The 24194-nt window shown below is 50.5% G+C and overlaps 1 protein-coding gene and 1 non-coding gene across 4 annotated transcripts; one reads left to right on the top strand and one right to left on the bottom strand.

Moving 5' to 3' along the window:
- The first annotated feature begins 748 nt into the window (after positions 1–748).
- POLDIP3 (DNA polymerase delta interacting protein 3) lies at positions 749–18427 on the top strand. 3 transcript variants are annotated; one of them, XM_036425469.2, is made up of 9 exons: positions 750–1352; positions 8218–8608; positions 9222–9308; positions 11688–11783; positions 12801–12980; positions 13449–13526; positions 14007–14136; positions 16489–16555; positions 17475–18427. In XM_036425469.2, the coding sequence occupies exons 1-9, from the start codon at positions 1294–1296 to the stop codon at positions 17650–17652; spliced, it is 1266 nt and encodes a 421-aa protein (XP_036281362.1). In that variant the 5' UTR covers positions 750–1293; the 3' UTR covers positions 17653–18427. The 3 variants fall into 3 exon arrangements, with proteins under 3 accessions (XP_045433033.1, XP_036281362.1, XP_045433032.1); XM_045577077.1 differs by lacking the exon at positions 12801–12980 and having other exon boundaries at positions 749–1352; XM_045577076.1 differs by lacking the exon at positions 11688–11783.
- Positions 765–914, bottom strand: LOC118712082. The gene has a single exon (XR_004985956.1). It is a non-coding gene; the product is annotated as a U12 minor spliceosomal RNA (small nuclear RNA).
- Positions 18428–24194: the final 5767 nt, after the last annotated feature.

Here is a 24194-nt window from a genome sequence, read left to right as displayed (position 1 = left end):
TTTGGCTCAGTGGATAGAGTGTCGGCCTGCAGACTGAAGGGTCCCAGGTTCCATTCCGGTCAAGGACATATTCCTTGGTTTCCGGCACATCCCCAGTGGGGGGGCGTGCAAGAGGCAGTTGATCGATTTTTCTTTCTCATTGATGTTTCCAGCTCTCTATCCCTCTCCCTTCCTCTCTGTAAAAAAGTCAATAAAATATATTATTTTTAAAAATACATTGTTTTTGAGCTCAGAGAGGAAGCGAGAGGGAAAGATGGAAACATCAATGATGATTGAGATCATTGATTGGCTGCCTCCTGCACGCCCCCTACTGGGGATGGAGCCCACAATCCAGGCATGCGCCCTTGGCCGGAATTGAATCTGGGACCCGTCCGTCTACAGACGGACACTCTATCCCCTGAGCCAAACCGGCTAAGGCTAATGTCACAATTAACAACAACAAAAGGACGTAACTCCACTGGTGTCCCTGAGCCAAACCGGCTAAGGCTAATGTCACAATTAACAACACAAAAAGGACGTAACTCCACTGGCAGTGCTGGACTCATAAAGCATTAAACTATTTGCAGGGCCAAGAGGGAGCCCCGGGGGCGAGCCGGGCGGTCCTCAGACGGCGGGCTTATCTGAATTTCTCAGCCACAGAGAGAGACCGGGTGAAGTTCAAGGAGCCGGCTAGGACTCCCGGACCCGACGGAAGACTGCCGTAAGGACGCCAAGCCCAGCCTCCAGCCGCCCTCTCGCCAGCCTGTTCTTTGAGCGCGGGGGGTCGGGCAGATCGCAGCACCCAGGCATCCCGCAAAGTAGGCGGGTCACCGTAGGGGCAACCTTTACCCGCTCAAAAATTCGTCTCACATTCGCAGTGAGGATTCGGGCGTCACCCCGAATCGTTATTTTCCTTACTCATAAGTTTAAGGCATGGAGGGGCGCCTGCGTTGCTCGCTGCATGGTGATTCCGAATCTCATTAGTCCTACGGTGAGTATAACAGTGGACCGTTAAACTGAGATCCCCGTTTCTTTAAAGTTGATCTTAATCCTCGTTCATAGTTTAGGTCGCTTTTCGTTTTATTTGTCCTGGGGGGGAGAACAGAGAAATGATAATGACCCCACACTTCGTATGCAGATCCGCAGCTAGCGCCGCTAAGGCTCACGGGCCCCGCAGCCCGTGTACTTCCGGTTCTTGCCTCCTCGGAACTGTCGCGAGAATTCGTCGAGGAGACGCCGGAAACAATTCCTCCGTAGCGACTGGAGGGGCGGGCTCGAGGAGTGAGGGGGATCCAGGCTGCTCCGTGGTGTAAGATGGCGGACATCTCCCTGGACGAGCTCATCCGGAAACGGGGAGCAGCGGCGAAGGGGAGGTAGGCGGCCTTTTCTCCCTTCGGGGTTTAGGGCCCGGGGCTTAGCGCGGCTCGGGGTGGAGGAGGGAGCGGCCCGGGGCGACCGAGGGCCTCCTGCGCCCGCCCCCTGCCGGAGCCGCGCCGCTCATTGGCCCCGCCGCCGCCGCCACAGGCCCGGCCGCCGGCCGCCCACTGGCTGGAGGCGCCGTTGTTTCGGGGGCCGGGGGGCCGGGGGGCCGCGGGCGGCGGCGGCGGCGGCGGCGGCGCCGGGGTGCGCGGCCTGTGGGAGCCGCCGGGTGCCCTCAGGGGGCGGGGCTGCCCGGGTCCGAGAGCTTCCCCGGCGCAGCCCCTCGGCGGCTCGGCGCGGCCTGGAGGCGGAGGCCGGACTCCGCGGACCGCACTCCCCTCCTGCGCCACCGCCCTCCGCGCCGCTCTGTCCCCGCCGGCGAGCGGGCCGCGGGGACTCCGAGCGCCGAGGACGCTTTGCCTCCGTGGCTGTTCCCGGCCCCGGCGGCCGGCCGGCACGTTGTCCCATTTCACAGATGCGGGCTCGAGGCCGGCGGAGGGAGAGTGCGGGGTCCGAGGCCGCGGCGGACGGGTGTGCGCTCCCGTCGCTGCCCTGGGGCCTCGGCAGTGGGGGGGCCGGGGGAGGGGCCACGGCTCGGCCGTTTCCCGACGGCGGCCGCTCCGGTTCTCGGACGGGGCCGGGCCGGGCCCGCGCTCTCAGGCCCCTCCGGGCCGGCTCACCTCCGGCCTGCGGGAGCCCCGGGCGGAGCGGGGAACTGGCCGTGGGTTCCCGCACACGTTACAGTAGTTGAACTGTTTGCAAACAGCCTGGCCGTGAAGTTACATGCCGTTGTGTGTGTTTTATTTTAGTACCTCCCGGTGCTTGAGGCTAGAAGATAGATTCATTCCCTTGCTGTCGAAAATGAGTTTCACTAAATAAATAAATAAATAAATAAATAAATAAATAAATAAATAAATAAAATGAGTCCCGCCTCCCCCCACCCCTGCCCAGCGGCCCGCACCTCGCTGGCGCATGACCCGCCCTCAGTATTAATTTCCTCAATTCCGGGAGCATTCCTCTCCTGGGTTTTTTCCTCCGCCACTTGTTGCTGGGTAGTTGCTGAGAGCCCCTCTCCTCGGTGCTGAGGGCAGGGGCCCGGCTGTGGATGTGCGCAGAGTCTCGCGTTTGGTAGTGGGGAAGGGGGAGGGGGTGCAGGGAAGCGGGTGGTGAATCCGTGGGGAGCACACCTGGTCCCTGCAGCCCCGCTGTGGGGTTCTGTGTCTCCCTGGCCCGGGATGACTTCTGAGCTGGCACCTTCCTCATTTGTTTTTGTTGTTGTTTTTAAATAATATATTTTATTGATTTTTTACAGAGAGGAAGAGAGAGGGAGAGAAACATCGATGAGAGAGAATCATCAATCAGCTGCCTCTTGCACACTCCCTACTGGGAATGTGCCCGCAACCAAGGTACATGCTCTTGACCGGAATCGAACCCGGGACCTTTCAGTCCGCAGGCTGATGCTCTATCCACTGAGCCAAACCGGTTTCGGCTACCTTCCTCATTTGTAATGATGGTTGCTGGTAGATCGGGGAGAGGTGTGAATATGAGAATGTGAGGGTACATTTTAAAGTTTGTGCCAGGTAGTAAGTGTTCAGCAAGTGGTGGCAATTTTCATGGGCCTTAAAGGAGGAGGAACATGGGAGGTATGCATTGGGGCCCAGAGTCAGAATGCAGAGTTCAGGCCCTGCTTCTCCCACCTGCCATTAATCTGATGCAAGTTCCTTAACCATTTCCTTATGGATGAAGTGTGGGCAGCCCTGGCTCCATTAGGCTATTGCCGCAGGCACTGGGAGAATTAATAGCTAAAGTGCCTCAGAAGTGTCCGAGGGCACTAGTGCTTCCCGGACACCAGCAGTTCCCGTGTGAGAACTGCTCTGCTGTGACGTGCAGACTGGATTGGGGGAAATGCAGGCGGAGTGTGAAAGGAACGACTGCATGCTGTGTTTGAATAAATCTGCTGGAAACTCCATTTTTATTTATTTATTGAATTAAAATTCACCGTTTAATGGGAAACTCAGTAATAAAATACAAAAACATGGATAAATCTTAAACACACTATGCCAAGTGAAAGAGGCCAAACAGCTCCACGTTGTGTGATTCCACTTGCACTGTGTTCTGGAGAACCTCAACACGGAAAACGGTAGTTGCCTGGGACTTGCAGGGGGAAGGGGAGGAGATGGACTGCACCTGGGCACAGGGAACTTTGGGGTTGTTAAGACTTTTATATTGCCAAAACCGGTTTGTGCACTTTGGTTGCGGGCAGGTCTCCGGGAGATTCCTTCCTGGGAACTTTGGTTTAACATTGCATGGATGTCCCAGGAACTTTTATCTTAGAACTTGAGGAAGGACCTGTGATCATCTCAGAAAATGCCGTTCCTCGGGATGGGCATAGCAGAAGACAGCCTGTGGGGGGTAAATAACCCCTTTCCCACAGGGCGTGGAATGTGCTTACACTTAAGAACAAACAGTCTTTCTGTTGCATGTTCATTGCACCTGGTAAGTCAGGAAAAGGGTCACTATCATCATTATTACCTGGGCCCCATTCTCTGTCATCATTACCTGACTCCAGTGAGTTATCGGAGCTTTCCTGATAAGTGGAAATTTCTGAACGGGAGGGGAGAGTTTTGAGTGCTCCTTCATCCAGGCCATGGAGAGGCACTGTTTTTCCCACGCATGGCACATCTCCGGTGACCTCAGTTGCTCAAGACCCATCGGTGAGTGTCCTCAGGACAGCACTGGGCACCAGCTGGTCATTTCTCCCTCTGCATGTGAGAGCATCGCTCATAGAGTTTGTCAAGACAGCAGCTGGTTCGATTAGCTTACTCCTGGGGATAGTCTGCCCCGCCGCCCGTGTGAGGTGAGCTGGCGGCAGCCTCGGTGGGAAAGCTGGGCCTTGAGTGTTGGAGCTGAGCAGCCCTGGGCCACGTGCCCTGTCGGAGGGAGGGGTCCTTGGAACCAGGGAGGGTGGGAGTGGGAGAGCTTTTCAGTTCAGGCCAGGGCCAAGGTCTGGGTCCTCCGTGCTTGTTTCTCTGTTGAAAAGGATAAAGGAAATGGATGCCTAAAGCAGAGGAAAATTAGTTACTACATAACTCAGAAGGAAAGAATTAGTATTGAAAATGAGACATTTGCACAGGACTCTGGGAAGGTAAGAGGTTAGTGGTTAGGGTCTGGACTTCGGTCAGAGCCAGCTGCCACTCTGTGCTCCACAGGTAGAGCCAGGAGAGCGAGGCCTTCCGGCCCCACACAGACCCTTTTGGGCATCGTGTCCGGCTCCAGTGGGGTCTGGGAGGAAGCTTAGCCCCAGCGGGGCATTTGCGCTCTTAATGCTCAGCTCTCTTCCCAAGGCCCGGGACCTGGGGATGGCTGAGGCCGTGCAGCGGCACGGGTTGGGGTGTGACGAGGTGGGCAGTTAGAGACTTGTTTAAAATGTCCCGCTGCCCTCTGCCAACATTCACTGAGGACGGAGCCTCCGAGAGCCTGCATTTGGAGGTGGGGCTGCAAGTTCGGGCCAGACCAGGGGCTGGCTCCGCTGGGGAGGCTGGGCTTTGGTAGGGACCCTCAGCAGTTGTTGGGCAGGAGGTTCTCTGATTGACTCCATGTTTTAGAGACCTGCTTTAGCAGGAATGTTTATTTGGAAATTCCTGATGACTAATGCCTGCTTTACAGCCACCACTGCTGCCTGCTGGGCTGAATGGCTGTCCTTTCCTGCAGGAGGAGGAGCAGTGGTTAGAAAAGCCTGCACATCGAAGCACGGGAGCTCAAGGCTGGTGTTTTTGGTGGTCCTTCTTGCCCGACAAGCAGTACGGTGTGTGGGTCCCCAGTGTGTGCACCTACCCTCCAGCCGCTGAGAGAGCTTTCTCCCTCAACATGGCTGACGTCCTGATTTTCCTTAGCCTGGCGACAGCACCCACCCTGCCTTAGCTCTTCAAGTCCTGGCCTTTATTTTGACCCATGCTTAATTTATTGGGCCTTTAACTAGGTACAGTGAAGTTCAAGTCCAGCCTTCACCATATAGCTCTGCAATTGGGATTCTCAGTTTTCTCCTCTATGAAATGTGGATGATAACCTCATTCTCAGAGTTGTGAGGGTTAAAGGAGGTGTGTCAGAGTCTATGGACCTTTAGTACGTGCTCAGGACTGTTAGTTGAGACCATCTTTATGGAATCTTTCATACACCCTGCTGGCCAGTGCCCCTGTGTGGCCATGCCAGGCATTGCTTAGCAACCATAGACTCCTGTGATTTCTCAGTAGAGTGCTTAAGAGCCATTACTGATCATCAGAGAGGGAGATTGTTGAGGAGTATGAATAAATAAGGTTATAGAGGCCTACTCGCCATTGCCCCTCCTAAGTAGGCTTACTAATTTGTCCTTTTCTCCATTCTCTGTTCAGATATATGAAATTTGTTTTCAAGCATCCTATTCTCTCTGTAGCCACTGCTCTGATTACTGTTACTGTAGATGAAGCATGTCAAACTCGCAGCCCCTGACCACATATCTTGTTTATTTGGCCTGTGTTAGCCTTTTGAGTTTGACATGTTTGCAATAGATGCTTTCCTTTTCTAGAACTTCATAGAAATGGAGTCTTTTAATATAAAATCTTAATGTCTGGCTTCTTTTACTCAGCACAGTGTTTTTGAGTTTCATCTGTGTTGCTTGGTGTATCAATAGTTCATTCCTTTTTTCCGCTGAGTAATATTTTGTATGGATATATCATAATGTGTATCATAATGTATTACCTGACAGTTGGCATTTGGTGTGTTTTCAGATTTTGGTGATTGTGAATAAAAGCTACTTAAAAAAAAAAAAAAAAAAAAAAAAAAAAGGAAGAAGCTCATTGTTCTTTTATTCAGAATAATCACTTTCAGTTGGTTATCTTTTTGCCCCCTATTTTATGGGCATTGTTTTCTTTGTTGAAAGTGTGATTGAGGGCATGGTGGCTAGATTTGCCCAATTTCGTGGCATTGTAAAGTCACAGGGGGCACCACATGATAAGAGCAGCTCTTCCTTTAGCTACGAATATCAGGGGCCTTTGGTACTGAGGGGTTCTGGTGAAGGGAGGAGGTGGGGTTTGGAGAAGGCAGACAGAGAAAGGACATCTTCAAGACAGGCTCGCCTTTGGATCAGGACGTGTCTGACCCCCAGTGGACTTGCTCACATGCAGCCTGGTTCTGTTTGGAATGCCCCTACTGTGCGGCCCATTTTTAGTGAGCCCTGGTTTCTCTGCTCTGGCTGCGCTGGGAGGATCCCAGCAGGGTGTTGGACTGGTCGGTGTGCTGGACAGAGGGCTGCCTTGCGAGGCAGTCTTTAGGAGAAGCGCTTTCAGGGGCAGCCATCACTTCTTTCTCTCCTCCCCTGGGGCTTGGATTAGGAAGGAGGGGAGCTTGGGGCCTGTTACAATGGAAAGATTGTGGGCTCTGGAGTCACGTGGACCTGCTGTCCAGCCTCGGCCATGCTCCTAGCACTGTGATTTAATTCTTACAGAGGAGATGAGGTGATGGCAACTAACAGCGATCGTTAATGATCGCTAGGAAGGTTAATGATAGATAGGAGCCCTGTAGGGGCCTGGGTCTCAGGATCAAAAAGCTGAGCCTTTGTCATTCCCCTGGTGCCAGGAAGACACTAGTCAGGCGCTGCAGAGTGCGCCCCTGCAAAGCTCTTAGTCCATCCCAGGGGATGCAGGCTTGTAGACAGATCGTTGTGATGCGGCATGGTAAGTGCCTTATCGGGAGCCTTGTCCCGCTGTGAGTGATCCGCTGTGGAGTGATCCACTGAAGGGAAAGAATGGGAGGCAGGAGCTTACTGTGCCTGCTGCCAGAACCGCAAGAGCAAAAAAGCCCCCAGCTGGCTTAGTGGACAGTTCCCTCGTCTGCCCACAATGCCCTTGGACTCCTCTTTCCAGACACCTCGGCCTCTTAGCCTGCCCGCCGCCCTGCAGGTGTCCTGCGGGTGGTGTCCCCACAGCCTGGGGGCTTTCCTAGAACAGGAGCCGGTGGTTATCTGTGTGCCTCCACCCCAAGTCAGAGCTCAGGAGACCTGTTCCTTGCCCTGCCCTTTGGTCACTTGATTGCTGGGCCCAGGGCCTCTGGCTTGGGAGGTAGGGGTGGAAAGGGGGGCGGGGCGTTCAGTGCCTGATGAGTGAAGGATTCATCCGGAGTGCTTTCCACTAACTTCAGTTTTATCTACCTGGACCTTACGTATTGGCCAAATTATTTTTTCCCTGTTTTATGAGTAGGCCCTCAGTAGCAGCTCCTAGTGTGAACTGATAGTCTGTTACTTTTCTGTGATGGGCATCAGCAACAGATGTAGGGAGTTGAAATCATTAAAAAATAAAACCAGTGGGGGCTAAAAATCTATAATAATAAAAACAATATGCTAACGAGAACAGACATCCGAACAACCTTCCAGATGAAGCCAGGGCTGCGAGGGCCACCTTGCATGAATTTCATGCATTGGGTCTCTAGTATATCTATACTACTTTCCTTCCACCTTTGAAGTTCTTCTAGCTGGGCTAATCAAATTAACAGAGACAGATTAACAGAAGAAAATAAAATATTAATACACGCACATGAGGAATTTACATAAGCATGAAAATTTTTTTTTAATATGTATTTTTTAAAATAGATTTCACAGAGGAAGTTAGAGGGGAGGAGAGAAAGATAGAAACATCGACGAGAGAGAATCCTGCACAACCCACACTGCGGCTCAAGCCTGAACCCGGGCATGTGCCCTGACGGGATAGAACCGAAACCTCCAGGTCATAGGTCATTGCTCAACTCCTGAGCCATGCCGGCTGGGCTCACTGTTACAGTTTTCGCTTGCAGGCTCAGTGTCAGACCTGGAGTTGGGGGCGTCCGATCTTGCGTTGGGGTCCAGCAGAGCTTCCTCAGCCAGCCAGCACGCACAGCCACATTCCAGCAGAAGTTTGATGCCCGGCAGAAGATTGGCCTCTCGGATGCCCGGCTCAAGCTGGGAGTCAAGGATGCCCGAGAAAAGCTTTTGCAGAAAGACGCTCGCTTCCGGATCAAAGGGAAAGTACAGGATGCCAGAGAGATGTTGAACTCCCGCAAGCAGCAGAGCATGGCCCCGCAGAGGCCCCACCAGGTGGCCGATGCCCGGGAGAAGCTCAGCTTGAAGCGGAGCTCCCCTGCCTCCTTCATGAGCCCGCCCATCGGGACGGTGACTCCCGCGCTGAAGCTCACCAAAACCATCCAGGTAGGCATGGCTCTTGCCCTACGTCCCAGGGAGCAGGGTCAGGGGCGTCGGGGGAACATTGCATTCCTGGGTTGGTGTAGTAGCCGTATGAGGAAGGCAGGGCCTTGCCCAGTTTTATATAAAAGCGGGCCGGTCCAATGAAGTGAAGTGCCTTTCCCAGGCGAGCTAGCGGCGGAGGGACAAAACGTTTATGAAGCCTGTGCTACCTGGCAGGCACTGCCATACATGACCTCCCCCACTCACTACACTGCTCACTGCAACCCGGGGTTCATGCCCCAGTTTTACCCAAGAGCCCCGGTCTCGGAGATGTGAATTATGCCGAGTTGCGCAGCTCCTCACACAGTGCTGGCCACCGGCACAGCCTCCACCCAAAGGGAGTGGAAGCAAGAGCATTTCCTCTCCACACACGGGGGACAGGAACAGCGCAGCAGGGAGCCTGCACATGCCTCGCCAGGTGATCTGGGACGGCGAGGCTTCCTGTCACTCCTTTGGTCTGAGCGCTCTGTAGGGCCTTTTACCAAAGACCAACGGAGTGCCCTCATATTTCAAGTTGAGTGACCATGGAGAGCGATGTGGGCCTGTGTGATGAATTGTGACCAGCGGGTGTTTCTAGGTTCCACAGCAGAAGGCGGTGACACCACCTCATGCTCATCCTGCTGGAATGAGGATTAACGTCGTCAACAATCACCAGGCCAGACAGGTAGAGTGTGTGTGTGTGTACACAAATGTGTTTTGATTGGACCTGCTGGGTGGATTAACTGATGCTACTTCAAGGTTCACAATTTGAAGAATTGGGAAGAATTACATTTGATTGTATTTTATGAGTTTTAAGAAGAATTTTTACTAACCGGTTTGGCTCAGTGGATAGAGCGTCGGCCTGCGGACTCAGGGGTCCCAGATTCGATTCTGGTCAAGGGCATATACCTTGGTTGCGGGCACATTCCCAGTTGGGGGTGTGCAAGAGGCAGCTGGTCGGTGTTTCTCTCCTCATCGACGTTTCTAACTCTCTGTCCTTCTCAATTCCTCTCTGTGTAAAATCAATAAAATATATTTAAAAAATAAATTAATTAATTAAAAAATTTAAAAAAATTTTAAAAAGTACTTTATTGATTTTTTTACAGAGAGGAAGAGAGAGGGATAGAGAGTCAGAAACATCGATGAGAGAACCATCGATCAGCTTCCTCTTGCACACCCCCTACTGGGGATGTGCTCACAAACAAGGTACATGCCCCTGACCGGAATTGAACCCGGGACTCTTCAGTCCGCAGGCTGACGCTCTATCCACTGAGCCAAACCGGTCCCGGCACATTTTTTTTTTTAAAGGAGAGGTTTTACAACTGCGAAGAGAGAGATAAGAGGCAGAAGCAAATTGGGGGGGGGGGGGGGGGGGATCTTTAAAATTGTGCTTAATACAGAAAAATTTACAAACTAGAGAAAGATTAAGAAGAAGAAGTTGCTTGTTTTAAAAAATATATATATATTTTATTGATTTTTTACAGAGAGGAAGAGAGAGGGATAGAGAGCTAGAAACATCGATGAGAGAGAACCATCAATCAGCCGCCTCTCGCACAACCCCCATCGGGGATGTGCTCGCAACCAAGGTACATGCCCTTGACTGGAATTGAACCCGGGACCCTTCAGTCCGCAGGCTGACACTCTATTCACTGAGCCAAACGGTTTCGGCAGAAGTTTCCTATGCTCCTGTTCTCCTAAGCCAGTGGTCGACAAAGTCATTAGTCAACAGAGCCAAATATCAACAGTACAATGGTTGAAATTTTGAGAGCCAAATTTTTAAACTAAAATTTCTTCTAACGCCACTTCTTCAAAATAGACTTGCCCAGGCCGTGGTATTTTGTGGAAGAGCCACACTCAAGAGGCCAAAGAGCCTCATGTGGCTCGAGAGCTGCGGTTTGCTGACCACTGTCCTAAGCCAACCATTGTTGAAATTCTGCCCTGTTCCTTCCTGTTTTTTAAATGACATTATTATTTAATTATTGCATAGTTTTGTAGCTGTGGTTATATTCTTTTTTCTTTTTTTAAAAATATATTTTATTGATTTTTTACAGAGAAGAAGGAAGAGGGATAGAGAGTTAGAAACATTGATGAGAGAGAAACATCGATCAGCTGCCTCTTGCACACCCCCCACCGGGGATGTGCCTGTAACCAAGGCACATGCCCTTGACCGGAATTGAACCTGGGACCTTTCAGTCCGCAGGCCGACGCTCTGTCCACTAGCCAAACAGGTTTTGGCTCTTTTTCTTCCTTTAATATATTTTTATTGATTCCAGTCAGGATGGGAGAGGGAGAGGGAGAGAGAAACATCAGTGAGAAGAGAGGATTGTGAATCGGCTGTCTCCTGCACGTCTCCTTCTAGGGATCGAGCCCGCCACCCCGGCCTGTGCCCTTGACCGGGAATCGAACCCGGACCTCCTGGTTCATGGGTTGATGCTCAAACACGGAGCCACGCCGGCCGGGCTATGGTTATATTCTTAATCCGATTCTGAATCATTCCTTTTTCACTTTATAACTCAAGCATTTTTCTGTGTTTACATTTATTGTAAAAAAAAAAACCACCCACATTTTTTAACCCTTTATATGCCATAGCATCTATAGATGCAAGCGGAATGGTTTCCATTTGGCCGCGTGGCAGTTAACTGGTTTATAACCACATAAGCCATTGAGCTGACATTCCAGTTGGTTTAAACCATTTTACTGTACTTCTCACTGTTAGAAACTCTGGCATCTCTGTGGGTGGCGTTCTCTCTGGGGTGTGGGTTTGTTTCCGTAGGCCAGATGCCAGGGCGGGCTCTCCAAGCCAAAGGGTGTGAGCAGCCCTGGGGGACTCTTCCTAGGCCTTGGCCACCTGTAGAAAGGGTGTGCCTGGAAGCCCAGCACTCTCTCTGCCCCTGTGGGCGGGAGCCACCCGTCAGGACCTGAGCCTCACTCAGCTCCTCGGGCACCCACAGCCCTGCTCCCGCCACCTCCACTGCTCCGGCAGCCTCTCCCTCCGTCCCCGCTCCCGCTCCGGATGCTGTCGGCAGCCTGGAGGCCACATTAGCTTATATTGATTTATTTTCAGAATCTATACGACCTGGATGAAGACGATGACATTGCAACTCCCATTCCTAGTAAACAGACAAAGCTGACAGCCTCCAGCAGCTTCCTGCACCACATGGTAGGGTGTTCTGTGTTTTGCCGACACTGGCTGTGTGTCTGATTAGTTGGATGGTAGAGGTGGTGGAGAATTGGCCTTTCGACTCCCGATATAGTTCTTCATTTGGGCCTTAAGATTTTCAGAACTGGAACTAGTCCAACCCCTCCTTTTATCGATACCGAGACCCGAGTGTCTAGTGACTTGTTCAAGGTCCCACAGGTCGTGAGGTGCAGGGCTCCAGCTCCCCATTGGTTCAGGTTTGAGATGCTTCGTGAGAAACGTGCTGATCCCAAGGGCGGAACCCATGTTCTTTCATTTACAGCGGGGCATTCTATGTGCTCCCCTTCCTCTGCTCTTAATCTGGATTCCCTTGGTTAGTGGGTTAGCAAAGCAGTCTGAACCTCACCCACCAGGCAGTCTTGCAGGAAAAGCTTGCTACACTAGGATACTGGTCAGATACTGCAGCACAGGAGAGAAAGCAACGTCGGGCACATCACGGAGATCTGCATGTCCCCTGACATTGTGGGAGGTGCTCAGGCCAGGCCTGTGTGGTGCCCCAGTGGAGCCAGAACAGGGACCAGGAAACGGAGTCTGGGCCTTCTTCGGAGCACGTTCTTAGGCCCAGCCAGCCTGGAGCTGATCAGTCCATTGTGATAGACGCATATGTAGAAATGTACTTGATCCCAAGCTTTTGACCTTCCGACCAGCCCCAGAGTGGGTTTTTATAAAGTCTAAAGCATGTCAGACCCGTTGAGGTAAAGGCGGTCTAACGGGCATGAGTAAGCCTGTGGATCCTGGTCAGGGCTGAGTGTCAGCTTCTCGCCAAGGGGCTCCCCCTGCAAAGGGGCTCCTGTGAGCGCGTGTGCAGGCTGTGTTTCTTCCCTTTCTCCTCCCTGGGGATGTCACTGGCAGCCTTTTGGCTTCAGGCCACTAATGGGATTGGGAACGGTGGGGGCTCATGGGTGGCGGTTGTCAGTCCCTACCTGGGCACTCAGCTCGCTGGCCTCTCCGGTTCCTTCCTGTCTGCCTCTTCCTTAGGCCGGGCTGAGCAGTTCCAAGCTGTCCATGTCCAAGGGCCCCCCCCTCACCAAAGTGGTGCAGAATGACGCGTACACAGCTCCTGCGCTCCCCGCCTCGGTCCGAACAAAAGCCTTGACCAGCATGTCCCGGACACTAGTGAACAAGGAGGACACCCCCAAAGAGCTGCCGCCTGCTGAGGTGAGGTGAAGGTGAAGGAGGAAGTGAAATGATCACACCCGTAGAGAGTCAGCCTGTGCTGGGTGGGCAGTGTGCTCTGTGCACCCTGTTGTGTCCTCACAGCGCCTCTCTGAGGCAGGCATTGCCACCCCCGTTTTACTAATGAGCAAACCAAGACCCAGCGGCCCCTGAGCTTCTGTCTGGTGATGCAACAGTTGTGCTCAGAGAGCTGCTGAGTCCACTGGGCACAGCCGGGAAGGCTGAGCTGGTGGATCTGGAAGTAGGAGAGGCATTCCGGGCAGAGGCTCAGGCGCCTGAGAGGGCTCTGCTTATTGGAAGCAAGAGGCTCCGCCCCTTAGCATGGGGAGGGGCGTGATGGGCGCTGAGGTCTCCAGTAGGAGGTGGGCCTCCGGGTCACTTGCCTACAGATAGTTCTGCTGTTGAGCCCAGCTGTCCTCTGCCTTCTGGTAATACTCTTGTCTGCGGCAGCCTGTCCTCAGCCCTTTGGAAGGGACCAAGATGACTGTGAATAACCTACACCCTAGGGTCACCGAGGAGGACATTGTGGTGAGTATTACGCCCTGCCGGAATTTCCCATCTCCAGCCACTTCCGTGTCAGTGGAATGGGTCGCTCTACGTAGAGCTCCAGAATGTATTTCTAACAGATTCCTGTGCAGCATACTTGCCACTGTCATTATTTGATAAGCTCACACATTCATTCTCCTGTCAGAGTTGTCAGGGAAATTCCATAACTGTTACCCCATTGAGGAAGGAAGCAGGCACCAAGGCAGGAGGACTATGGGCCACACGACCCATGGCTGTAAGCTCAGGCCCATTTCCCATTTCTGCACAGCTTGTCCCCTCTTCTGGTCCATGCTGGGCCTGTGGACATCCCAGGAACACCACCTGGAGTGGAGCTTCCCTGAAGCCGTGGGCACATTCCGCCATAGTGCGGCCACCAGTCAACCCAGAGCCTAGCAGTGTGTGACTGGCAGGCAGGACGATGGCCTGAACTTCTCCGCTGACCCTGTCCCCTCTGCTTTGCAGGAGCTTTTCTGTGTATGTGGAGCCCTGAAGCGGGCTCGGCTGGTCCATCCGGGGGTAGCAGAGGTGGTTTTTGTGAAGAAGGATGATGCCATCACTGCCTATAAGAAATATAACAACCGGTGTCTGGATGGTAAGTCGGGAGAAAGCAGCTACTTCCCCTTCCCACTCCTCACTGCTTACTGCCGGGCAGCAGGCCTCAGCAAGCCTCCCTCTGCAGGAGGGGGGGCATCCTGGTGCGCTCACCGCTGGGCCTTCTGTACAAGAGCTGGCGGGTAGGTGCAGTCTCTGGTGGTGCTGAGCTGCCAGCTCCTGTCCCACCAGCCCTGGGTTTCCCCTCGCCTGGCACCTGAGCTAGCAGGGGAACACCTGCTCCGTGGATGTCCTCTTGAGGAGTCCGGCAGTGCTGTGAGCTGTAGTTTCCCCTGCCAGCGGCTGGTCTGCTCAGAGCTGGGACACGGCCTCCTCAATGGCCTGCGCCTCATCTAACTTTTTTAAATATATTTTATTGATTATTTACAGAGAGGAAGAGAGAGGGATAGAGAGTCAGAAACATCGATGAGAGAACCATCGATCAGCTGCCTCTTGCATACCCTTTATTGGGGATGTGCTCGCAACCAAGGTACATGCCCTTGACCGGAATCGAACCTGGGACCCTTCAGTCTGCAGGCCGATGCTCTATCCACTGAGCCAAACCGGTCTCGGCCTCATCTAACTATTGGCACCCGGTGAGCTCTGCTTTCAGTGAGTAAACCACTGATTTCACTGAGTGCAGACTCCTCGTTATTCATCTTGGGCGGCCTAGAGCGGAACGCTGTCTGCTACGGCCCTCCTGTCCACCCATTTGTGCTTTCGGTGTGTGTTGAGTCGTTCCTGTGGAGCGAGGCCCTGTGCTTGCAGCGGAGGGGCAGAAACCACAAGAGCACGGTCACCGGGAGTTCAGTCTGCATTTCCCTACTAACTGATGATGTTGAGCATCTTGTCGTGTGCTTTTTGGCCATTTGTGTATCTTCCTTAGAGAAATGTCTATTCAGAATCTTTGCCTACTTTTTGAATTGTCTTTTATCACTGAGTTGTAAGAGTTCTTTATATATTCTTTTTTTAAAGAATTTATTATTTATCCTTTTTTATTTCAATATCTTTTTTTTTTTTTTTTATCCTCACCCGAGGGTATTTTCCATTGATTTTTAGAGAGAGAGAGAGAGAGAAACATCGATTGGTTGCCTCTTGCACTCGCCCTGGAGCCTGCCCTTGCCTGGAATTGAACTCAGGACCCTTCAGTCCACAGGCTGATTCTCTGTCCACTGAGCCATTCAGGCCAAGGCTCTTTATATATTCTTGATATAGGTCTCTTAGATAAATGGTTTGCCAACAATTTCTCCCAATATGTGGTTTGTCTTTTCACTCCTTTTTTAACATCTGCATTTAGAGCGATTTATTCCCTCTCAGCACTGCGTTAGCCACAGCTCATGAGCACTGATAGATTGTGTTTTTATTTTCATTCATCTCAAAGTATTTTCTGGTTACCTAGTGTTTTTCTTTTTTGACCCATTGGTTAGTTAGGGTTGTTTTGTTCAATTTCCATATATTTGTGAGTTTTCCAAATTTTGTTCTGGGTATGTGGGACAAGACGCCCATTACTGGACGTGCGGAACTGAAACCTTCAACTATGTTCGTTTACTTCTCTCACTTCTGTTAGCTTTTGCTTCGTGTGTTTGAGCCTTTGTTAGTTCCATAGATGTTTGTAATCATTCTAATTGTTTTCTTCATGGTGGAATGACCCCTTTTATCACTTACAAAACATTCCTCTTTGTCTCTAGTAACGTTTTCGTTTTAATGTCTATTTTAGCTGATAAATAGCCACTTCACGTTTCTTAGGGTTGCTGTTTGGGTGATAAATATCTCCTTTTGCTTTCAACTTTTTTGTATCTTTGAGTAAATCTCCAGTAGATAGAATATATCAGCATCTATTTCAAATTAATACTAACTTCATTCCACTGAGAGAGAAACGTCACTTCTCTATGACTCCATTCCCTCTTTTTGTGCTGTTCTGTTTTTAATGTTTACGTTAAAAATTTTCTTTGTCTTATTATTTTTTGTTATTTTATGTACATTGGGAGTGTAGTACTCAGCACAGTTAACCTTTCATAGACAAAGTGGAAGCCTGTCCGTATACTTTTGAATCCTCTTTGCACTGAATTTCATAGCATAGCATTTTCTCTTACTAATTGCTTCACACCGAGTCCTGGTTCTCCCTCCCCCCCACGCCCTCTCCTCCGGTTGAAGCAGGTCTGTTGCAGTTCGCTTCTCGGTGCTGTTATTGCCGAGGTTTCATGGACTCACACACTGGGATCTTCTCAGTCCCGGGTTTTGCTGCAGAATCTAGCAGCTCTGTGGTGGGTGTTTGGCCCCGGGATGAGGAGGCAGCCTTGTCCTTCTGTGTGAAGAGAGTGGTCTCTGGCAGAGCCTTCTTTTGGTTTTTCAGGGCAGCCAATGAAGTGCAACCTTCACATGAATGGGAACGTCATCACCTCCGACCAGCCCATCCTGCTGTAAGTCCACAGGCGGCCGTGCTGGGGCGGGTGGAGCCTTCTCCGCGCTGACTGCCCGATCGCCTCTGTCCCGGCAGGGACATGTCCTGCACACAGCTCCAGCCCACTTCCTGTGCTCTTCTGGAAGGCGGGCAGGGTGCTCAGCTTTGTACAAAGAGGCTGGTCTCACCTTTTCCACAGGGGTTTGCCTCACGGGCTAGCATTAAACCTGTTCCCAGCCTATAATCTAAAAACACGGAGAAGAAAGTGGAGAGCAGGCCAGATGTGTCCCCCTTTGCAAAACTGGGTGTACTGTCCAAGGGGACAGCGAGCCCCACCTCCTGTGACTGACTCTGATGGAGACGCTGCTGGCTGCTGCCCTCGCCCTGTGTCAGACGTCTGGGCGTTCGTGCCGGGCGCAGGACTGCGGTGCCTCGCGTGTAGGCTGTCCTTTTACAGACAAGGAGGCAGAGACCTGGGAGGATGTGAGATTCGCCAAGGCGGGCAGGGGAGGGCGGGCAGGCCTGAAGTAGACTGAAATTTAGAAAGCCCGGAATGTAAATCCTGGATATTGAATTGTGTGATTTGGACAAGTTTTTTAAGCTTTATTCCAGGACTAAGTTGTATTCCGAAATGTGTGTGTCCTATGATCTAAGAAGTTTGAGAACCATTGGGCTAAACAGTTAAACATTTCTTTGCTTCAAGACTTCTCAGAGGTATCGCATGCTAATGTGTGTGTGACATCCCTGAGGGATGTGTATTTTCTAAGCTGGCAGCAGGCTGCACCTCCTCAGCACACAAGAAAGGTGGTAGGTCTGCTGCAGATGAGTGGTAGGCCGCAGAGAGCACTGCATTCGGGCCCAGCTTGTAACAGATCGGTGAACCGGGCCCCTGTGCGTCTCGGAAACTGACAAGGATCTTGGCTCTTCTCTGCCCACAGGCGGCTGAGTGACAGCCCCTCGGTGAGAAGGGAGAGCGAGCTGCCTCGCAGGGCGAACTCTGCCGCCGCCTCCAACCCTCCGGCCGAGGTGGACCCCGACACCATCCTGAAGGCGCTCTTCAAGTCCTCGGGGGCCTCTGTGGCCACGCAGCCCACAGAATTCAAAATCAAACTTTGAGCGGGGAGCAGGCAGCCAGAGCGGGGCAGGAGGGGGCTCTGTTCCCAAAGAAAGCTTGTGACCGACGGGCCGTTGGACTGGAGGCCCAGGCGGGGTTCAGAGCTCCCATTGGACAGACCCCCTCCTGTCATGTCCTACCCTGTGCTCTGTACGTTAACGTTTCCTGTAGTGTCTCCTCCCCTCCATCTTCTCCAAGGTAGGTTTGTGTTGTTCAGATTGTCTCCCCCCCTGACCTCCGCTCCAAACCAGCTTCTTTCCTGGAAACGGCGTGCTGGACTCTGCGTGATTTCTTGTGGCTCCGTGGCTCACCGGGCGGGCTGTTGGAAGGAGACTGCAGTTTCCAGGGCGAGGGGCTTCCTCCTGTTTATTTTTTAACGTTTTTGAACGAAGTGGAGCCGGGTCAGCTCCAGAGCTGTGCCACTCACTGGCCTGGCCAGCGGAGGGCCTGGGTGGGCATCAGGTCACAGGCCCTTGTCCTCTCTCCACAGTTGTCTCCACACCAGGGTGGTCCGGAGGGCCCTGTTGGCAGGGGCAGGGTGAGGCTGCTGTTTCGGCAGCTCAGAGTTCGTCCTGAGGTCACGTGTCCCTTTTCCCAGGGTTAGGCCAAGTGCTCCACCCCAGTTCTCTCGGCCTCCGGTTATTACTGCTGGGAGGGCTTGCTGGTCCCTCAAGTCTTCACTAGCCAGAGCTCATCGCACCTGGCTCTGTGTTAATGGCAGCTCTCCCCTAGTTCTGTGGCCCGGGGTTTGGAGGATTACTGGGAGGGGAGCTGTTGGCTTGCTCCTGGCTTTCTGGCCTCGGATGTCTGCGGGACAGCAGGGATTCTGGGAGCACACATGCAGCTACCACCTTTGTAAGTGGCCCATCAGTCCCTGAGCAGAGGGGTCTTTTCCTGCCTTGGCAAAGGGGGAAGGGGGTGGGTCTGTCAAGCAGGAAGGCCCAGGGTTTGGACTCAGCTCCGAGGTTGCACAGGCCTGGTGAGTCCAAGGAATGTGCTTGGTGTGCTCCCTTTCTGGTTTGTAAAGAAGGCAGCTTTTTTTTTTTTCCTTTTAATATTTTTATTGATTTTACAGAGGAAGATAGAGGGATAGAGAGTTAGAAACATCAATGAGAGAGAATCATTGACCAGCTGCCTCTTGCACACCCCTTACTGGGGATGTGCCCGCAACCACAGTACATGCCCTTGACTGAGATCGAATCTGGGACCTTTCAGTCTACAGGCCAACGGTCTATCCATTGAGCCAAACCGGTTTCGGCAAGGAGGCAGCTCTTCTTCCCTTTTCCCCTTTGAATGGGTGCAGATGTATTCTCTTGAGCAGCTGGAAGACATTCCTCCTACACATCCCGAAACTGTTGACCCAAGAGAGCATCCAAGGCGTAGGCCTCGTTCTGCGTCCTGGAGCACAGGAGGCCACGCTCAGACTCTGCTCTGAGCAGAGTGGTAAAGGTCTGCCTGCGGGGTGTTGCCCTCCCTCCTCCCAGTGCTAGGCCAGGCTGCTCTGGTAGAGTGTCGTCGAGCTAGCTGCAACCACCTGGTCACCCGGGCCCGGTCTCCGGACAGCCATGTGGTACATTGTGGAGTGAAGCCCGTTTGTCTCCCCTAGTCTACAGGATGGCATCGTGGAAAACGGAAGAGAAGGTGGTGGGCCAGTCCTCGTGTCCCTCTTAACCTCCCACTCCCCTACTTTCCCCATCTGTGTCTCTAGTTCAAAAGAAGAGGAAGAGGCATTAAGGGATGGAGGAGACTCTGTTACTTATACATTTCTGAATAAAGTTTGTTATTCCTACCTCTGAGCTGTCATTTCTTACAAGTTTTACTAAGTGGCCTTAACCAGAAGCAGCCGTCTGCCGTGGCTTTCCTATCCCCAGCTCCTCCCTGGGAGCAGAGGCCCTCACGGCACTCACCGAGCCTGACTCCACGGCTGAGGAGGTGAGAGAGGTGCTGGGAGCACCTGGCACAGGACTCCACCTCCTGGCCCCAATGTGCCTCACTGAGGAAGAAGCGTGGTCACCTGACCGATGGGATGAATACACTAAGTTTTACTGACGTGACCACCCTTTGTGGTGGTTACTCCACACCTGTGGACACCCTTTATTTTTTATTGATTTCAGAGGGAGGGAGAGAGAAAACCGAGAGAATCATTGATCAGCTGCCTCCTGCACACCCCACTGGGGGTTAAGCTGGCAACCCCTAGCATGTGCCCTGATGGAATTGAAGCATGATCTCCTGGTTCATAGGTTGACACTCAGCTGCTAAGTCACGGCAGGTGGGCCTCCATTGATTTTTAGAGTGAAAGGAGGGGAAGGGACAATAGAGAAACATCTCTCACATTGATTGGTTGCCTGCCAATCAGGACCAGGGATCAATCTTGCAACCCAGGTCTGTGCCCTTGGCCAGAATTGAACCCAGGCCACAGGCCAAGGCTCTGTCCACCAAGCCAAATCGGCTAGGGCTAACAACCATTTTTTAATATTTTAAAAATATACTGATTCTTTACAGAGAAAGGGAGAGGGATAGAGAGTTACAAATATCAGCTGCCTCCTGCACACCCCCTACTGGGAATGCGCCTGCAACCAAGGTACATGCCCTTGACCAGAATTGAACCTGGGACCCTTCAGTCCGCAGGCCGATGCTCTATCCACGGAGCCAATTTTCAAAAATATATTAATTTTTTACAGAGAGGAAGGGAGATGGATGGAGAGAAACCAAAGAGAGGAACATCGATCAGCTGCCTCCTGCACACTCCCGACTAGGTATGTGCCCCCAGAAATGGCAGATATAAACCTGAAAGCAGCAAGAGAACTGATGCCTTGCCTGTAGGGAAAAAATTTGACATTTCTCATCAGAAACTGAGGTCAGAGGAATGATACATTTACCAAGTAGCAACAGAAAATTTCTGTCAACTAAAAATCTATACCCAGCAAAATATATCCTTCAGGAATTAGGGAGAATTTAGGCATTCTCAGATGAAAAGTAGAGTTTGTTGGCAGTAGACCTCTCCCGAGAAGATGGTTGAGGTTCTCTAAACGAAGGAATTTTTAAAAGGAAACGGGAGCATCGGCCTACAGACTGAAGGGTCCCAGGTTAGATTCCGGTCAAGGGCACATGCCCAGGTTGCAGGCTCGATCCCCAGTGTGGGGCGTGCAGGAGGCAGCTGATCCATGCTTCTCATCATGGTGTTTCTATCTCCTCCCTGCCTATCTGAAACCAAAATATTTTTAAAATGAAACTTAGAATATCACAAAAGAAAAAAATACCAAATACTCCAGTTTTCTAAATTATGGTTGATGGTTGAAGCAAGTGTTACAACATCGATGTGGTTTCAATGGAAATATTTAAAGCAACTGCTTTATAAATGAGAGAGCAAAGTGATATAAACAGGGAAGACATACACTTCTCTCGAATAGTAAAATCTGGACAAAGTATATTGTAACATGTAAAATGATAAGCAATGCACCCAAAAACACTAGAGAAATCAAAATGGAGTTCTAAAAACAATTTTCAAGCAATATACTGGAAATTGGGGGGGGGGGGAGGGAGTAGAAAACAAAAAAAGTGAGTGACTTAAGCCCTAGCATACTACAAAGTACATTAAGTATAAATGGTCTAAATACATGTGTCAATTGACAGAAATTGGCAAAGTGGGTGGAAAAACATGACCTAACTATGCTGTCTACAAGAAACTTACTTCAAATATAACAGGATAAGTTAGGTTGAAAGTAAAAGGGATGGGAAAATAGTAAATAAGCAAACATTACTCAAAAGTGGCACCCTCACTGGTGTGGCTCAGTGGATAGAGCGTTGGCCTGTGGACTCAAGGGTCCCAGGTACGATTCCGGTCAAGGGTATGTACCTTGGTTGCAGGTACCTACCCAGTAGGGAGTGTGCAGGCGGCTGCTGATCGATGTTTCTAACTCTATCCTCCCTTCTCTGTAAAAAAGCCAATAAAATATTTTAAGTGGCAAAATAAAGTAACTATATTTGATATCAAAGAAAGTTACCAGACACTTTGCTGTCCACCTGAATATAGTTTTGTGTTTTGTTTTGTTTTAATTACCAGATACAGCCCTAGCCGGTTTGGCTCAGTGGATAGAGCACCCACCTGTGGACTGAAGGGTCCCAGGCTCGGTTCTGATCAAGGGGACATTGCCCAGGTTGTGGGCTTGGTCTCCAGTAGGAGGCTTGCAGGAGGCAGCCAATCAATGATTCATCACTGATGCTCCCAACTCTCCCTTTCCCTTCCTCTCAGAAATAAATAAAAATATATTTAAAAACATTACCAGTTTCTGCCCTAATCAGTTTGGCTCGGTGGATAGAGTGTCAGCCTATAGTCTGAAAGGTCCCAAATTCAATTCCCAAGGGCATGTACCTTGGTTGTGGGCACATCCCCAGTAGGGGGTGTGCAGGAGGCAGCTGGTCAAAGTTTCTCCCTCATTGATGTTTCTAACTCTCTATCCCTCTCCCTTCCTCTCTGTGTAAAAAAAAAAAAAAATCAATATAAGTGCATTTTTTTTTTAATTACCAGGTACAGAGAAGGACATTACATAATGAAAAAGGGGTCACTGCACCAAGAAGACATAATCCTAAATATGTACTTAGCAAACCACAGAGCTACAAAACGATGTAAACCTAGTAGAATGGAAAGAACAGAAAATCCACATTTTTATGTGGAAACTCCAACTCCTCTTAACAACTGGTAGAACAATTAGAAGAAAATCAGCAAGGATGTAGAAGTTAACACTATTGCCAAGACCGGTTTGGCTCAGTGGATAGAGCGTTGGCCTGTGGACTGAAAGGTCCCAGGTTCGATTCTGGTCAAGGGCATGTACCTTGGTTGCGGGCACATCCCCAGTATGGGGTGTGCAAGAGGCAGCTGATTGATGATTCTCATCGATGTTTCTATTTTTATTTTTTTTTAATATTTTTGTACAGAGAGGAAGGGAGAGAGAGAGAGAGTTAGAAACATCGATGAGAGAGAGTCATCGATCAGCTGCCTCTTGCACACCCCCTACTGGGGATGTGCCCGCAACCAAGGTACATGCCCTTGACCAGAATCCAACCCGGGACCTTTCAGTCCCCAAGCCGATGCTCTATCCATTGAGCCAAACCGGTCTCAGCAGATGTTTCTAACTTTCTATCCCTCTCTCTTCCTCTCTGTAAAAAGTCAATTATATATATATATATATATATATATATATATATATATATATATATATATGTGTGTGTGTTAACACTTATCAACCAACAGGATCCAATCAACAGGATACTTCCCAACAACAGGATACACATTCTTTTCAAAAGCCCATTGAACAAGCATAAAAATCGATCATGCCCTGGGCCATACAGCAAATCTGCACAAATGTAAAAGAACTGAATTTACGGTGTGTTCTTTGGTCACGTGGAATGTAAGAGACAAAGATGTCTGCTTTTCATCACTTCCGTTTAACATGAGAGGTTCTAGCCAGGCAATTCGGGTGAAAGGAAAAGCATCCAGATTGGAAAGAAAGAAGTAAAAGTATCTATTTGAAATGACATGGTCTGTATACAGAAAATGCTAAGAAACCCAAGAGATTACTAGAACCAAATAAGCAACAGCATTACAGGGCAGAAAATCAATTGTTAATAATTGCAATAAACAATCTAAAAAGGAAATTAAGAAAATGATTCCACCCCCTGAACCTGTCCCCAAGGCCCCTTTTCTCTGACTTCTTAGTGAGCCAAAGCAGCCAAGCCTGGGCTCATTTCCCAACCCCTTCCTGGTTCACTGTCCCCAGCTTTAATAAACATCCTCTAAAATAAAAAATTAAAAAATCCTCTGAGCATAGTGTCAAAAAGAATGAAATACTGCCGAAACCGGTTTGGCTCAGTGGATAGAGCGTCGGCCTGCGGACTCAAGGGTCCCAGGTTCGATTCCGGTCAAGGATTCTCTCTCATCGATGTTTCTAACTCTATCCCTCTCTCTTCCTCTCTGTAAAAAAATCAATAAAACATATATTTTTTAAAAAGAATAAAATACACATAAATTTAGCAAAATAGCCCTAGCCAGTTTGGCTGAGTGGATAGAGCTTTGGCCTGCGGACTGAAGGGTCCCGGGTTCCATTCAGCTGGAGGGCACATATCCAAGGTTGTGGGCTTGATCCCCAATAGGGGACATGGCGGAGACAACAGATCAATGATTCTCATTGATGCTTCCATCTCTCTCTCTCCCCCCCCTCCCTTCCTCTCTGAAATCAATAAAAATATATTTTGAAAAAGGTTTTAACAAAATAAATGCAAAAATTATATTTTGAAAACTGCAAAATATTGTCGAAAGAAACCTAGTAACCAAAACAGTCTTTTAAAAAATATATATATTTTATTGATTTTTTACAGAGAGGAAGAGAGAGGAATAGAGAGTTAGAAACATTGATGAGAGAGAATCATCGACCAGCTGCCTCTTGCAAACCCCCTACTGGGGATGTGCCTGCAACCGTTTTCTTAATGCCCTTGACCGGAATCGAACCCGTGACCTTTCAGTCCACAGGCCGACGCTCTATCCACT

Source organism: Pipistrellus kuhlii, unplaced genomic scaffold (genome assembly GCF_014108245.1).
Source record: "Pipistrellus kuhlii isolate mPipKuh1 unplaced genomic scaffold, mPipKuh1.p scaffold_m20_p_81, whole genome shotgun sequence".
Classification (NCBI taxonomy): domain Eukaryota; kingdom Metazoa; phylum Chordata; class Mammalia; order Chiroptera; family Vespertilionidae; genus Pipistrellus; species Pipistrellus kuhlii.
The sequence above is the reverse complement of the archived record's forward strand: the minus strand, read 5'-3'. Positions and strand labels throughout refer to the sequence as shown.